The following is a 15,944-nucleotide window of genomic DNA, read 5'->3' as shown; positions in this document are numbered from 1 at the left end:
GTCTAGCTACATCATTTGGGATTTCTTAATTTTCTGCTCAAGCAGAAAAGGCTGAGTGGAGCCGCAGCTTCTGGAGGACAACAGACATCCCTCATAGGACTGAGGTTCAAGAGGGGAGCATCAACATAGAGGTCCTTCACAAATCATTGCCATAACTTGGGAGGTTATAGAGTTAAAGCAACCTACATATCTACAAAGAAAAGACTCATGTAATGTCAAAAAAGCAGCAGTCTGCCCCAGTCATCATGAAAAAACAAAATAACCTTTCTCCTAAAAAAGAAGACCCAATGAATACCCCAGAGAGAGAAAAAAATAGAAGAAATATATTGATGTGGAGTTATTTGAACAGCTACAGAAGAACATGCAAATGATGGAAGAAATAATGGAAGCTATTAAGAAAGCAAATATCCCAAAGTCAGGGATCCAGAAGAAATATATTGATGAGGACCAACTTGAACAGCTCTGGAAGATAATGCAAAAGATGGAAGAAAGAATTGATAGTATAGATAAAGAGGAAGAAGAACTTAAAAAAAATCATCACACGACAGAAATTGTACAGCCAACACAGTACTGGAAACAAAAGAAAAGCATGAAAATGCAATCCAGAATATTTAGACCAAAATGGCAGAAGTTTCCTACATGCTGGTTAGACAAAAAAGTAGAACTGAAGAGATGGAACAGAGAGTCAGTGAGCTGAAAAACAAGAGCCTCACTGGAAACATACTAGAAGAAAAATCTGAGATGAGACATAAAGAAAATGAAGAAAACATTAAAGTCATGTGGGATGACATCAAAAGGAGCAACATATGTACAAATAAAATTCCAGAACACGAGAATGACAGGAAAGTCACTCAGAAAATTGTGGAAGAACTACCAGGATAAAACTTCCCAGGTATTTTGAAGAACAGGGAAATCCACATTTAAGAAGCACAACAAACATCGAATACCAAATAGACTAGACCTCAAAAGAAAAATATCAAGACATATTTTGGTTAAATTCTCCAAATTAAAAGATAAGGATAGAATACTAAAAGTAGCACAAGAATTGAGTCACCTACAAGGGCGAAACAATTAGATTAAGTTCTGACTTCTCAGAGAAACCACACGAGCTAGAAAACAATGAGATGACATAAACAAAAAGCTGAAAGAAAATAATTGCCAGGCAAAGATCCTATACCCAGCAAAGCTCTCCATCAAATATGAAGTAGAAATTAGATCCTTTGCAGAAAAGAAGGAAGCCAAGGAATTCGTGAAAACAAGACCAAAACTACAAGACATTTTAAGTGCAGGGTTTCACATGGAGACACCAAAGGAAAGTGGATGGACCATAGTAACCAGAAGCAACAGAAAAAGAAATATGGCAAAATGGCAAAAATAAAACCTGGCCTGACAATAATTATACTTATAGTAAATAGACTAGATGCACAAATTAAGAGGAAAATAGAAACAAAAAGAATTAAAAACCCCAAACAAAGCACATCAATCTATTGCCTATAAGAGACCCATAAAAAATGGAGAGAAAGACATATTCAGAATAAAAATCTGGAAAAAAATATACCAAGCAAACCAGAAAATAGCAAAAATGGTAATACTAATCTCTGATAAAATAGACTTCAGAATGAACACCACCATAAAAGATAAAGAAGGGCAGTATATATGATTAAAGGCACTAGATCAAGAAGACATAACTTTGGTCAATATTTATGCATAAAATGATATATTTGCAAAATATATAAAACAACAATTAACAAAACTGAAGAAAAAAACCAGACAGCATCACAATAGTGGTAGAAGATTTCAACACACCACCACCATCAAAGGATAGATTGGCTCAAAAGGAACTTAACAAAGACACAGAAGATCTGAACTATACAATCAGACAACTCAACCTTGCGGATGTATTCAAGGTACTGCACCCACCTAAAACTCAATTAACTTTCTTCTCAAGTGCACATGTTACATTCTTCAGAATCAGTCACATATTTGGGCACTAAGCAAGCCTCATCAAATTAAAAAATATTGAACTAGTCTTTGCGCAAAGTACCTTCTCAGACCACAAAGCCATAAAACTAAAAGTTAACCATAGGAGGGTAGAGTTTACAAAACCACTAACATGGGTACTGAACAACTCTCTGCTAGAACTCAACCACGTTAAAAAGAACTAATGAAATAAAAAAAATTCCTTGAAACAAATTAAAATTAAAATATAACATACCAAAACCTCTAGAATGGTTCAATGTAAGAAAAACAACGTAATTCACCACATTAAAAAAGCAAATAATAAGAACTACATGATTTTCTAAAATTGTTGTTGTTGTTGTTATGTGCCGTCGAGTCGTTTCCGACTCATAGCGACCCTATGCACAACAGCCCTAAACCCTGCTCTGTCCTGCGCCAAACGCACCGCCTCTGACCCACCCATCCCGATTACCCCAGTCACCGAATCAATCCATCTCATAGAGGGTCTTGCCCTCCTGCGTTGTCCCTCAACCCTCCCAAGCATGATGTCCCTCTCCAAGGACCCGTCCCTCCTGGCAACATGTCCAAAGTATGTCAGAATCCTTGCCTCCAAGGAGTAGCTTCGTTTAATCCTCTCCAAGATAAATTTGTTTGTTTTCCTGGCAGTCCAGGGTACATTCAGTACCCTTCTCCAGCACCATAGCTCAAAAGCATCCACTCTCCTTCTGTCCTCCCTAGTCATTGTCCAACTCTCTGATGCATAACAAGCGATTGCAAATACCATGGCCTGTATCAGGTGCACCTTAGTCTCCAGAGAGACACTGTTGCTCCTGAGTACTTTAGAGAGGTCCCTAACAGCAGACTTTCCCATCGCGATACGCTTTTTGATTTTCTGACTGCTGGTGCCAAGAGTGTTGACTGTGGAACCGAGCAAACTGAAGCTGTGAACACTCTCAATCTCTTCGTCATCCATCCTGACGCTGCCAATTGGTCCAGTGGTGAGAATCTTTGTCTTCTTGACATTGAGCCTCAGTCAATACTGAAGGCTGCAGTCCTTGACCCTTCGCAGCAAGTGCATGAGGTCTTCCTCAGTTTCAGCAAGCAGGGTTGTGTCATCTGCATAACGGAGATTGTTAATAGACCTTCCACCAATCCTGATGCCACAATTCTCCTCATAGAGCCCAGCCTCTCGGATAATCTGCTCTGCATACATGTTGAAAAGGTATGGAGACAGGATGCATCCCTGGCGTACACCCTTCCCAATTTTGAACCATGCAGTGTTACCCTGCTCTGTTCTGACTACTGCCTCTTGGTCCAAGTATAGGTTTCGTATTAGCACAATTAAATGTTCTGGGATTCCCATTCTTCTCAGAGTCAGCCACAGTTTGTTATGATCCACACAGTCAAATGCCTTTGCATAATCAATGAAACACAAAATACTTTTAAAAATAGTTTGTTTACAAAGTTCATGTACATTATGTTTCATGCTGTTCTTCATTCATGTTGTGTTTCATACAATCATTCTCATTCATTGTTGTAGTTGTTATGTGCCATCAAGTCGCCTGTGACTCATAGCAACCCTGCCCTAAACTTTGCTCTATCCCTCGCCAATCTTACTGTCTCCAACACAACTATATCTTCATTACCCCAGTCACTGAATCAATCCACCTCATCTAGGGTTTTCCTTCCCTTGTGCTGTCCCTTTACCTACCCAAGCATGACATCCCTCTCCAAAGACTGATCCTGCCTTGCAACATGTGCAAAGTATGTCATACAAAACTCCAGAATTCTTGCCTCAAAGGAGCAGCCTGGCTTCACGTTCTCCAGGACAAACTTGTTTATTCTCTTAGCAGTCCATGGTATATTTAATACTCTTCTCCAGCACGAAAGCTCAAAGACATCAATTCACCTTCCATCATCCCTAGTCATTGTCCAGCTTTCTGATGCATAGCAAGTGATTGCAAAGACCGTGACCTGTATCAGACACACATCTCCAGACTGACATCTTTGCTCTTCAGTACTTTGGAGAGGTGTCTGGCAGCAGACTTTCCCAATGCAATTCATCTTTTAATTTCCTGGCTTCTGGTACCAAAAGTGTTGATTGTGGAGCCAAGCAAACTGAAGCTGTTAACAAACTTAATCTCTTCACCATCAATCATGGTGCTCCCTATTGGTCCAACGGTCAGAATCTTTGTGTTCTTGATGTTGGGCTTCACTCTATATAGAAGGCTGCAGTCCTTGATCTTCCACAGCAAGTGTTTCAGGTCCTCCTTAGTTTCAGCAAGCAGGGTTGTGTCATCTGCATAACCAGATTGTTGATGAGTCTACCTCCAATCCTGACGCCACACTTCTCCTCATAGAACCCAGCCTCCTGGATAATCTGTTCTGCATATAGACTGAAAAGACATGGAGATAGGACACACCTTAGTACACACCTTTCCCAATTTTGAACCATGCAATGTTTCCTTGCTCTGTTCTGACCACTCCCTCCTGGTCAAAGTACAGGTTTTGCATAAGCACAATCAAGTGTTCTGAGATTCCCATCCTTCCCAGAGTGAGCCACAGTTTGTTGTGATCCACACAGTCAAACACCTTTGCATAGTCAATAAAACACAAGTTGGCATTCCTCTGGTACTTTTTGCTTTCAGCCAAGATCCATCTGACATTAGCTATAATATTCCTAGTGCCATGGCCTCTTTGGAACTTGGCCTGCACTTTAGGCAGTTCTCTGTTGATGTGCTGTTCTAGTAATTTTTGGATCATCTTCAGCAGAACCTTGTTTGCATGTGATATCAATGATAAAGTTTGATAATTTCCACACTCTGTTGGATCACCTTTATTTGGAATGGGAACAAATATATATATATCTCTTCCAGAGAGTAGGCCAGGTGGTTGTTCTCCAGATTTCTTGGCACAACATGATGAGCACATCCAGGGCATCACCTGTTTGTTGAAATACGTCAATTGCTATAATGTCAATTCCTGGGGCCTTGTGTTTTGCCAATTCTTTCAGAGCAGCTTGAACTTCCTTCATCATCACAGGCTCTTTCTTGCTTGTACTTTGTTTCATGAAATTCTTCTGTGTCTGCCAATTCCTTTTGGTATAATGACTCTGTATATTCTTTCCATCTTCTTTTAATGCTTCCTGGATAATTTAATATTCTGCCCAAAGCATTATTAAGTATTGCAATTCAAGTATTATGTTTTATGAAATTAATTACCAATGTATCTTGTCCACTATTACCTTATCTTTTTGCCCAAATCCTTCCCATTTCCTCCCTGCTCCCCCCCTCCACTCCACCCACCAGACTGTGTAATCCTGTGGTCTCACCCCTACTCATTCTCAGTTCTCCTCTGCATGTGTTCCCATACTTGTTTTACTGATTATCTTTCTGTTTTTACAATAATGATTTATAGAGTATTCATCCTTATGAGATTATGTTAATTCACTCAGCATAATGCTCTCTAGCCTCTCCCAAGTTACATAGTATTTTTTGAAATCGTTGCTCCTGAGAACTGCTTAATATTCCATTGTGTGGATATACTACACATTTCTCAATTCCTTTGTTGTGGTTGGACATTTGGGCTGTTTCATATCTTGAGATGGTGAATAACACTGTTATGAACATTGGTGTAAAAATATCAGTTTTTGTCTCACTTCTAATTTCTTTGGGTTATATTTCTAGTAATGGAATAGCTGGGTAATATAGGGTATCTATTTTCAACTTTTTGAGGAAACGTCAAACTGTCTTCTAGAGTGGTTGCATGATTTTATAGTTCCACCAACAGTGTATGATCTTAGCAATTGATGCAGACAAGGCATTTGACAAAATCCAAAACTGTTTCCTGATAAAGACCCTCAGCACAATTAGAATAGAAGGGAATTTCCTCAATATAGTGAAAATATATATGCAAAACAAAACCCAACATCATTATCAATGGAGAAAGACTAAAAGCATTTTCCTTGAGAAAATGGACCACACAGAGATGCTCACTATCACCACTTCTATTCAGTATTGTATTGGAAGTGTTTGTGAGGGCAATATGACAAGAGAAGGAAATAAAGGGCATCTAGAACAGCAAAGAGATGGCTAAACTATCACTACATACAGATGATATGATAGTGTACACAGAAAACTCCAAGATTTCAACAACAACAAGACAACCAAAACCTATCAGAGCTAGCAGACCATTTTAGTAGAGTGTCAGGATATAAGATCAATATTAAAAAATCGGTAACAAAGAGAACTTAGAGAAGGAAACCAAGAAAGCAATACTATTTACACTAATCAACCACAAATTGAGATAATTGGGAGTGAATTTCACTTGAGACACAAAAGACCTTTAAGAAGAAAACTTACAGAACATTTCTATGAGACACAATAAAACACCAACATAAATGGTGAAATGTGCCCTGTTCATGGACAGGAAGAATCAACATTGTGAAAATTACAATCCTACCAAAAGCAATCTACATGTCCAAAACAATACCAATACAGATACCAACTTCATTTTATAAAGAAATCAAAAGGGATAGTGTCAAGTTTATCTGGAGAAGAAAAAGACCCTGAATAAGCAAAGCACTTCTGAAAAACAAAAATGAAGTGGGATGCATAGTATTCCCAGACCCCCAAACTACTCCACAGTGGTAGTAACCAAAATAGCATGGTACTGGTACAACAACAAGCACATAGACCAATGGAATAGAATTGAGAACCCAGAAAAGGACCCAGCTATCTATCATCAATTCAACAAGAAAAGAAAACCTATAAAATGGGGAAATGACAGTCTCTTTAACAAATGGTGCTGGTAAACTAAACTGTTACCTATAGAAAGCTGAAACAGGATCCACATCTCACAATATACACAAAAACCAGAGACCTGGGAGTAAAGCCCAAAGCTATAAAGTTCATCAGAGACAAACTGGGATCAAGCTCAAATTGCCTCATCTACAGTATAAGGAGGCTGCAAATACAGCCAGAATTTAACAATATGGAGAGAATAAAATTGATGAATAGGACCTTCTAAAGATTAAATCCATGTGTGCATCAGAACCTTTTTCCAACAGAGTGAAAGGAAACCTACTGACTGGTAAAAAAGATTTGGCAATACCGTTTCAGACAAGGATCTCATATCAAAAGTTTACAGAATCCCACAGGACCTCCACAAGAAAAAGACTGATAACACACTTACAAAATGGGCAAAAGACATGGAAAGAATTTTCACAGAGGAAGATATTTGGGTGACAAACAGACACAATGAGGAAATACTCAGAATCACTGGCAAGAAGAGGGATGCAAATAAAAACCACAATGAAATACCATATTATTCCAGTAGCAGTGGCAAAGCTTAACAGGACAGCAAGCAATAAATGTTGGAGAGGATGGGTGAGATAGGAACTCTTATACATTCTTGGTGGGATTGTAAAATGGTATAACCACTCTAGAAGGCAGTTTGGCATTTCCTCAAAAAGCTGATCATAGAAATTCCACATGATCCAGCTATCCCACTGCTTGGAATATACCATGAAAAAATGAGAACTGAGGCAAAAATGGAGATTTGAACACCAATATTCATAGCAGCATTATTCACTATCACAAGAAGATGGAAACAGCCCAAACATCCAACCACAATTAAATGGATTGAGAAAGTATGATACATTCATATGATGGAATACTACGCAGCATGCAGGAACAATGATTTTGTAAATCACTACCTAACTTTGGAGGGACTGGAAAGCATTATGCTAAGTGAGCTAACTCAGTCCTGTAAGGACAAATACTGTATAAGACCATTATTTTAGAATGTGTATGAAGATTCAAGGGGGGTAAGTTGGGAGCAGAGGGATGAGGTTGGGCAGTGGAGGGGTTGGTTAATCATAGGGTTACACAATTTGATAGGTAGAGGGAGGGGTGGTTTAAGGAAATGGGAAAGATTTGATATGTAAAACAATGTATATAGGCTTTTAAAGTAAACCAGTATATACGCACAGGAATCAGACTGATTACATCTGTGGAAAGAATTGCTTGAGAAGCTCAATATCAACTTTGAAAACTAGGCCAGGTGCTGATTATGGAACAGACTACCAACTACTCATAGGCAAGTTCAAGCTGAAGTTGAAGAAAATGAAGTCAAATCCATAGAAACCAAAACTGGATCTTAAGTCTATACCACTTGAATTTCAAAACTATCTCAGGAACAGGTTTGAGGCCTTGAACAACAATGAATGAAGACCAAATGAGTTGTGGAAGGATATCAAGAATATAATCTAGGAAAAATGCAAAAGGTCATTACCAAGGCAGAAGAGGAAAAAAGACCAAGATGGATGTCAGACGAGACTCTCAATATTGCATTGGAGCACCGAGAAGCCAAAACTAAATGAAGAAATCAAGACATTAAAGAGCTGAACAGAAAATTTCAAAGGGCAACTTGGGACGACAAAGCAAGATCCTATAATGAAATGGGAAAAGAGCTGGAGTCAGAAAATCAGAAGGACAGAACTCGCTCAGCATTTCTTAAGTTCAATGAGTTGAAAAACAAATTTAAACCATGAGTAACAATACTTAAGGATGCTTTGGAAAGAATATTAAAATATCCAAGAAACATAAAAGAAGATGGAGTATACAGAGTCATTGTACCAAAAGGAATTGGCTGACACAGAATAATTTCATGAAACAACATATGAGCAAGAGCCTGTGGTGATGAAGGAAGAAGTTCAAGCTGCTCTGAAAGAACTGGCAAAAAACAAGGCTCCAGGAATTGATGGCATACCAATTGACATATTTCAACAAAAAGACACTGGCCCTGGATGTGCTCACCACGATGTGTCAAGGAATCTGGAGAACCACCTGGCCAACTTACTGGGAGAGATCTATGTTTGGTCCCATTCCAAAGAGAGGTGACCCAACAGAGTGTGGAAATTATCGATCAGTATCATTAATATCACATTCAAGCAAGATTCTGCTGAAAATTATCCAAAAATGACTGAAGCAGCACATCAACAGAGAACTGTTGTGTGCAGGCTGGGTTTGGAAGAGCCCATGGTACTAGGGATATTATAGCTAATGTTAAATGGATCTTGGCTGAAAGCCGAGAGAATATCAGAGGAATGTCTATCTGTGTTTCATTGACTATGCAAAGGCATTTGACTGTGTGGATCACAACAAACTGTGGCTCACTCTAAGAAGAATGAGAATCCCAGAACATTTCATTTTGCTTATGAGAAAGCTATACTTGGACCAGGAGGCAGTTGTCAGAGTAGAGCAAGGAGACACTGCATGGTTCAAAATCAGGAAGGGCGTACACTGGGAATGTGTTCTGTCTCCATACCTTTTCAATCTGTGTGCAGAGCAGATCATCGGGACTCTGGGGTGTATAAAGAGGCATCAGGATTGGAGGAAGGTTCAACAACCTGTGTTATGCAGATGACATTACCCTGCTTGGTGAAACTAAGGAGGAAACTGAAGCATTTGCTGCAGAAGATCAAGGATGGTAGCCTTCAATACAGATTGAAGTTCAACATCAAGAAAACAAGATTTTTCACTACTGGGCCAATTGGCAGCATCATTATGGATGGTGAAGGGATTGAGATTGTCAACAGTTTTAATTTGGTTGGCTCCACAATCATCAGTCTTGGTACCAGCATCCAGGAAATCAAGAGATGAATTACATTGGGAAAGTCTACTGTCAGGGACCTCTGCAGAGTACCTAAGAGCAACTATGTTAGTATGGAGACTAAGGTGAGCCTGATCCAGGCCTTAGTCTTCACTATTACTTGCTTGTTATGCGTCAGAGATCTGACAATGACTAGAGATGATAGATGGAGAATTGATGGCTTTGAGCTGTGGCGCTGAAGAAGAGTGTTGAAAATGCCATGGACTGACAGGAGAACAAACAGGTTTGTCCTTGTTGTTGTTATGTGCCGTTGAGTTGCTTACGACTCATAGCGACCCTATGTACAACAGCTCTAAACTCTGCTCTGTCCCGTGCCAATCTCATTGTCTTCGACACACTCATCCTGATTGCCCCAGTCACTAAATCAATCCACCTCCCAGAGGGCCTTCTCCTCCTGCGCCTGCCCTCCACCCTCCTAAGCATGTCCTAGAGAGGGTGAAATTAGGCTGTTCCATGGAGGCAAGGATTCTGAAACTATGTCTGACATACTTTGGACATGTTACAAGGAGGGACCAGTCCTTAGAGAGGGATGCCATGCTTGGGAAGGTGGAGAGAAAGTGCAGGAGAGGAAGACTCTCAATGAGATGGATTGATTCAGTCTGTGAGGTAATATAGGGGTAGGTATGTCGGAGACAGTGAGGTTGACGCAGGATAGAGCAGGGTTTAGAGCTCTTGTTCATAGGGTCACTATGACTTGAAAACGACTCAATGGCACATAACAACAACAACGACATAAAAAAAGATGATCAATAATGTTAGGAAGATACTCAATAATTCCAATGGGACAAGACAGAAGAATGAGTGGAAATAGAAAACACAGAGAAGAAGTAAGAAAAGTGTTCTTAGAATGTGGAGATTTTAATCAATGCCATAAAACATAATGTGAATGAATCACTACAATGTAAACCAATTTGATTGTAAATGTTCACTCAAGTCACAATAAAAAGATAATTAAAAATGGAGGCATTTATGGAGCTAAGTAGAACAGAGAGCTTCATAATCGACAGTAAAGTAAATCACCATCTGATTTCCCACTTCTAGGCTGAAAGAGACATGCTCAGTAGAATCTTGGGAGTTAACTCCAGAGAGTGGTCCATGGAAGGGGTGTGCCTTCTTGTCACCACTACAAGCTACAGGTAACTTGAATGTCCTTGCCTATGCCCACAAGAAGCAACCTTGGTGATACCTGACAGATGGCTCCCCGGCCTCTCAATCTCCAGTCCCAACTGTTGTTCTCTAGAGAATAGAACTGTGTGATGGTGGAGCTTACCTCCAATAGCAGGAAAACTCTTGAGTACGGGTTTTGGAGGTTTTTGATCCTTATCAATCTTCTCTTTCTTTTTCACAGACTGTAAGTAAACTTGTTTTACTTTCCAAGAACAAAACCTGTGAGAAGAATGGCTCTGGTCACTGGGAGAAAATCATTGTCTTAAGGGAGAGAAACACCAGAGAAATGGGAAAAAAAGTTGAGACCAGGCTCAGAGAGATGGTGGGGTGTAGAACAGAGAAGAGCAAAGGATCCTGATTTCAGGGTGCTGCCTGTCAGGGATCCTTCCTCTGAAGTTCCTTTTTTGTCCAGACCTGATGTCAGTAAGTCCCAGGCATGGATAATATGTTAAAACTTTCTTCTCTACTAGTGACTGGAGTCTGTAAAGAGTCTGACGTCCTATACAGACTCTGACGTCCTATGCCTGAGGTGGAGTTCATGCCTAGGATGTTTGTGTAAATATTAGGCTGTGGTATCTTAATCCTACCTGATACATCCATGGCTTCTGACTGGCCTTTTCTTAGGGCTCGTTCCTTGATTACCATTCTGTCCCCATTGAGAGCCATGATCCCCACCTCTCATTTCTAACAGTCTTTCCCTGAGACTTATGTACTAATTGTACTTGAGAATTGTTAATCCCTAAAAGCTCTGGAATACTTTATCCCTTCCTCCTTGCTTCACTTAACTTCTACTCTCAGTCAGTATAGATACTAAGGTGCCCCTGATCCAAGCTATGGTCTTCCTAATTATTTGCTAATTACATCAGAGAGCTGGACAATGACTAAGGATGAAAGAATTGATGCCTTTGAGTTGTGGTACTGGAGAAGAATCTTGAACATGCTATGGACTGCCAAGAAAACAAATAGGTCTGTCTCGGAAAGAGTGAAACTGAATTTCTCCTTGGAGGCTAGGATTTTGAAGCTCCATCTCAAATATTTGGACACATGGCCAGAAGAGATCAGTCCTTGGAGAAGGACATCATGCTCAAAAGGGTGGAGCGACAGTGCAGGAGAGGAAGACCCCTAATGAGATGGATTGATACAGTAACTGGGGCAATGAGGGTAGATGTGTTGGAGTCAGTGAGACTGGCTCAGGACAGGGCAGGCTTCAGAGCTGTTATACATAGAGTCGCTATGAGTTGCAGGTGACTTGATGACACACAACAATGACAACAACATCCTTTTTTATTTCCTAAGCTCCTTTTGTGCCAGTTGTCTCAACTGCTGACTTCCCCTTTGCTGTCTAGACAGACTAGGTGCAACCTACTCTGTCACAGTTGGGGTCTCTCTTTTTACCCATTACTCATTATGGATCTATCCGTGTGCCAAGACTTCATTCATGACCGTCAGGAGAGCAAGAGATCTAGTTTCTAGTCATTACCTATTCTAGTTCCTAATAATCTCAACATCCTGATGGCTTTGTCTGGGGAAATGTTTCTATTATTGTCCTCTTATCATCACCATCCAAGGTACCACCATTTACCAGGCAGAAGAGAAGAACAGAAAACCAGCAAAACCAGAGGAATTTTGGAGTAAATGACCAGCTGGGAGAACCTGGACCTTGTCTTTCAGCCCAAACCTTGACATTACAGGTTAAGAACGAGTGGTCAATGGTTGCAGTTAGCCAGCAGATGTTTTGGCTTTATGTTTCATCTTTGTTATTGTGTTTTGGGACTCATGTATTTCTTCTCATTCTCCTTCATTGTTGTTGAGTTGGAACCAACTCATAGCTGACTCTCCAGCAGGCTGTGGAAACTGTAAATTGTACAGGAACGGATTGCTCGTCTTTCTCCTATGGAGCCACTGCTGGATTTGAACCACTAGAGTTGCTCTCTTTGGATTAGTAACACAATTCCCTATAGTCTGTGCCACCAGAGTCATATTCCTTACCACATTTTAATATGGCACTGTAGCCTTGGTAGATATGACGTAAAATCCCCCCCAATTTCTATATTAAGGTGAAGATTTCTAGTTCAAGTCTACCTAGCACCTGTGTCTCCTTTGGTTATTATGAGACTTGGAGCACTATATAGAAATCCTGGTGGCACAGTGGTTTAAGTGCTCACCAATTTAAACCATTAGGAGCTCTGGGGAAGAAAGATGTGGCAATTAGCTTCTGTAAAGATTACAGCCTTAGCAACCCTCTGGCACTGTTCTACTCTGTCACGTAGGGCATTATGACTTGAAAAGACTCAACAGCAACAAGTTTTATTTATTTGGTTTGGGACATTATAGATAAAAATATTTTTATTCACTTTTAAAAATTTTTTAAATTTTATTTTTTTTTAATGTGTATACCATCAGATCAGATTTGACTGGCACAGGAGATTACTCCTCCTTCTCCAGCCAAGCATCTGGTGAATTTGAACTGCATACCTCTGGGATTACAGTGCAGCCTCTTGCCACTAGGCCATGAGAGCTCCCTTTGTTTACTTTTATTTTTAAATATTGGTTTGCGTACAAAGTTTGTATATATTGTGTTTCATTCTATCCTTCATTCACATTGCGTTTCCTGCAATCATTCCCATTCATTATGCTTTATAAAACTAATCACTACAAAACTATGCCCTCTGTTACCCTGTCTTTCCAGATCCCCACCTGATCTTTCCTATTTTTTTACCTGCTACGCCTCCCTCCACCCACAAGCACAGTTATATTAAGCCTGTCTCTCCAAATAGCCATTGTTCACTCTCACTCTGAGGTAACAAACCATGGCCTAAGAGAAACTTACACCTAAGTTCCAGTCAAGCATAACGAGAGGAGAGGTGTTTTAATTGCCAGCCATTTTTATTTCAAGTCTTGTGCTGCCTTTCATCTACTGATTCATTATAGTGTGAGAAGGTGAATAACAGATAGCAATGAATAAAGAAGGGAAGAGGCAAAATCTAAAACTGCATGACATCTTTCATGAAACAGTAGACTATAAAACAGAAGTCTAGATGATGAAAGAAAATGATCTAAAATATTAAACATACTTTCCTAACCTTATGGACCTCAGGTAAAGACTATAATTACCTTTTCCAGAAGTACATAATGATCGGGAAGAGAGACATGATAGCCCCGTGGAAGATGCTCCGATCTAGGTGCCCCTCCAGAATGGCAGCAAGGATGGTTTCCTTCTGGGATTCAGAGATATTCACCTACCCACAGAGTAAGAACTCGTCACTGGCAGGGGTTCTGGGGAAGGCAACAAACCTCTCTTGACCCTCAGGACTCTCAAAACCACCCCTTCTTTGGAAGGCAGGAGATGATTTCATGGGAGACTAGGTAAAATATAACTGGTTTGCTCAGGACTTAAGGTGATCATGAGCTTTCATGTTACTTATGGAGGGGATGCCAAAGCAGAGTGGAAGTCCTCCTTACCCTGAGTTTTGGAGGAATCTCAGATTGTAGATAGAGCTTGACAATCATGGAAACTTTGGATCTTATTAGGATCAAGTCATTCTCAGTGTATGCCTGGTTAAGGTGCATCACTTGAGCTGAACTTACCAGTTGGTTAAATCTAAAAAGAAAAATTAAGTAGAAAGTCAACAAGAAGCAGATTAAAGTGACTACATAGAACACCAAGCTATGTCCTACTTTCCAGTCTGAATAAAGGACATACCAGTTCTCGGCAAGTTGTGACTTCATTCATCCAATCAGAATTTATTCATTGGCAAATAATGGATGAGGACTTACAATTTGTCAGGTAATATTCAATGTCTTCAAATATGTTTTTCAACACACACTTATCTCTCCCACTCTCTCTTCCTTACTCATTCTGCCCCTTGTAGTCCTTTCTCTGGCTGTTTTAAATGCTAACTGACATCTTACTCATTCTTTATTCTCCTGTACTAATCTTTCCTACAAACACCATCACCCTCTGGAACAACACAATCTTTTACTGAACATCAGATAATTCAGTCATACTCTATATAAAAATGAATTTAAGTATATTTTGTCCTCTTACACAATTAAATTTTTAAAAATTGTGGTAAAATACAGATAATTTAAAATTTGCATTTTAACCATTTTTGAGTGTACAATATTCAAAGGTAATAATTATGCCCACTACAGTGTACACCCATCATCACCTTTTACTATTAAAACAAACAGAACTCTATCCATTAAACAATAGTTTCTCATTTTCACTTCCTCGTAACCTCTGGTCCTCTTTAATCTTTCTGCCTCCGTGAATTTACATATTTTAGATATTTCATGGAAGTAGAATAATAAAATGTTTATCCTTTTTTATCTAGTTTATTTTACTTGTTGTTGTTGTTGTTATGTGCCGTTGAGTCGCCTGCGACTCATAGCGACCCTATGTACAACAGCCCTAAACTCTGCTCTGTCCTGTGTCAATCGCACTGTCTCTGACACTCCCAACTCAATTATCCCAGTCACTGAATCAATCCACCTCATAGAGGGCCTTCCTCCATTTTATAGGACATATGAGAACTTCATTTCTTCTTATGACTGAATAATATTCCCTTGTATGGATATGCCAATTTATTTTCTCCATTTATCTGTAGATAATTGTCGATATTGATACTTTTCAAAGAGAAGAGCAAATTGGAGCGGAGGGGTGGACAGGGAGAAAAGTGCAACAATGAATGAATGGAAACCCTAAGTCTCTGTAAACTTTCATTAAAATGAATTTTAAAAAGCAGAATAAGACCATTATTGTAAAAATGGAAGGATAACTGAGCAAGATGTGTGTGAATGTTTAAAAGGTGAATGCAGTGCAAAAAGGGGGAAGAATGAAATTTACTACGATAACAGATGTTAGTGGGTGAATAGGAGAATAAAGAAATAGGTAAGATTCAATGGAAACTTGAAAAGAAAGTATAATAATAGGCATAGATCAAGATAATTAATTTTTATCAACAAAACTAGGAGTTGGTTCTTTGAAAAGGTCAACAAAATCGATACTCCACTAGCAAAACTCACAAAAGAAAAGAGAGAGAAGACACAAATAATCCAAATAAGAGATGAATCAGGTAACATCACAACAGACCCAACTAAAATAAAAAAGCTAACATTAGAATACTATGAAAAACTATACT

At 39.4% G+C, this 15,944-nt stretch overlaps 1 protein-coding gene across 1 annotated transcript in view; it reads right to left on the bottom strand.

Annotated features, from left to right (window-relative positions):
• Positions 1 to 10,956: 10,956 nt before the first annotated feature.
• RGSL1 (regulator of G-protein signaling like 1) overlaps positions 10,957 to 15,944 on the bottom strand; it is a 183,880-nt gene continuing 178,892 nt past the window's right edge. Inside the window, exons 17-18 of the mRNA XM_006887781.1 lie at positions 14,263 to 14,401; positions 10,957 to 11,019 (exon numbers count right to left, since the gene is read on the bottom strand). Coding sequence (XP_006887843.1) covers positions 10,957 to 11,019; positions 14,263 to 14,401 — 202 coding nt within the window. The remainder of the gene's footprint in view (positions 11,020 to 14,262; positions 14,402 to 15,944) is intronic.

This window comes from Elephantulus edwardii, unplaced genomic scaffold (genome assembly GCF_000299155.1).
Source record: "Elephantulus edwardii isolate Elephantulus edwardi_28Jun2011 unplaced genomic scaffold, EleEdw1.0 scaffold00061, whole genome shotgun sequence".
NCBI lineage: Eukaryota > Metazoa > Chordata > Mammalia > Macroscelidea > Macroscelididae > Elephantulus > Elephantulus edwardii.
Note: the sequence above shows the minus strand (reverse complement) of the source record. Positions and strands in the feature narration are given on the sequence as shown.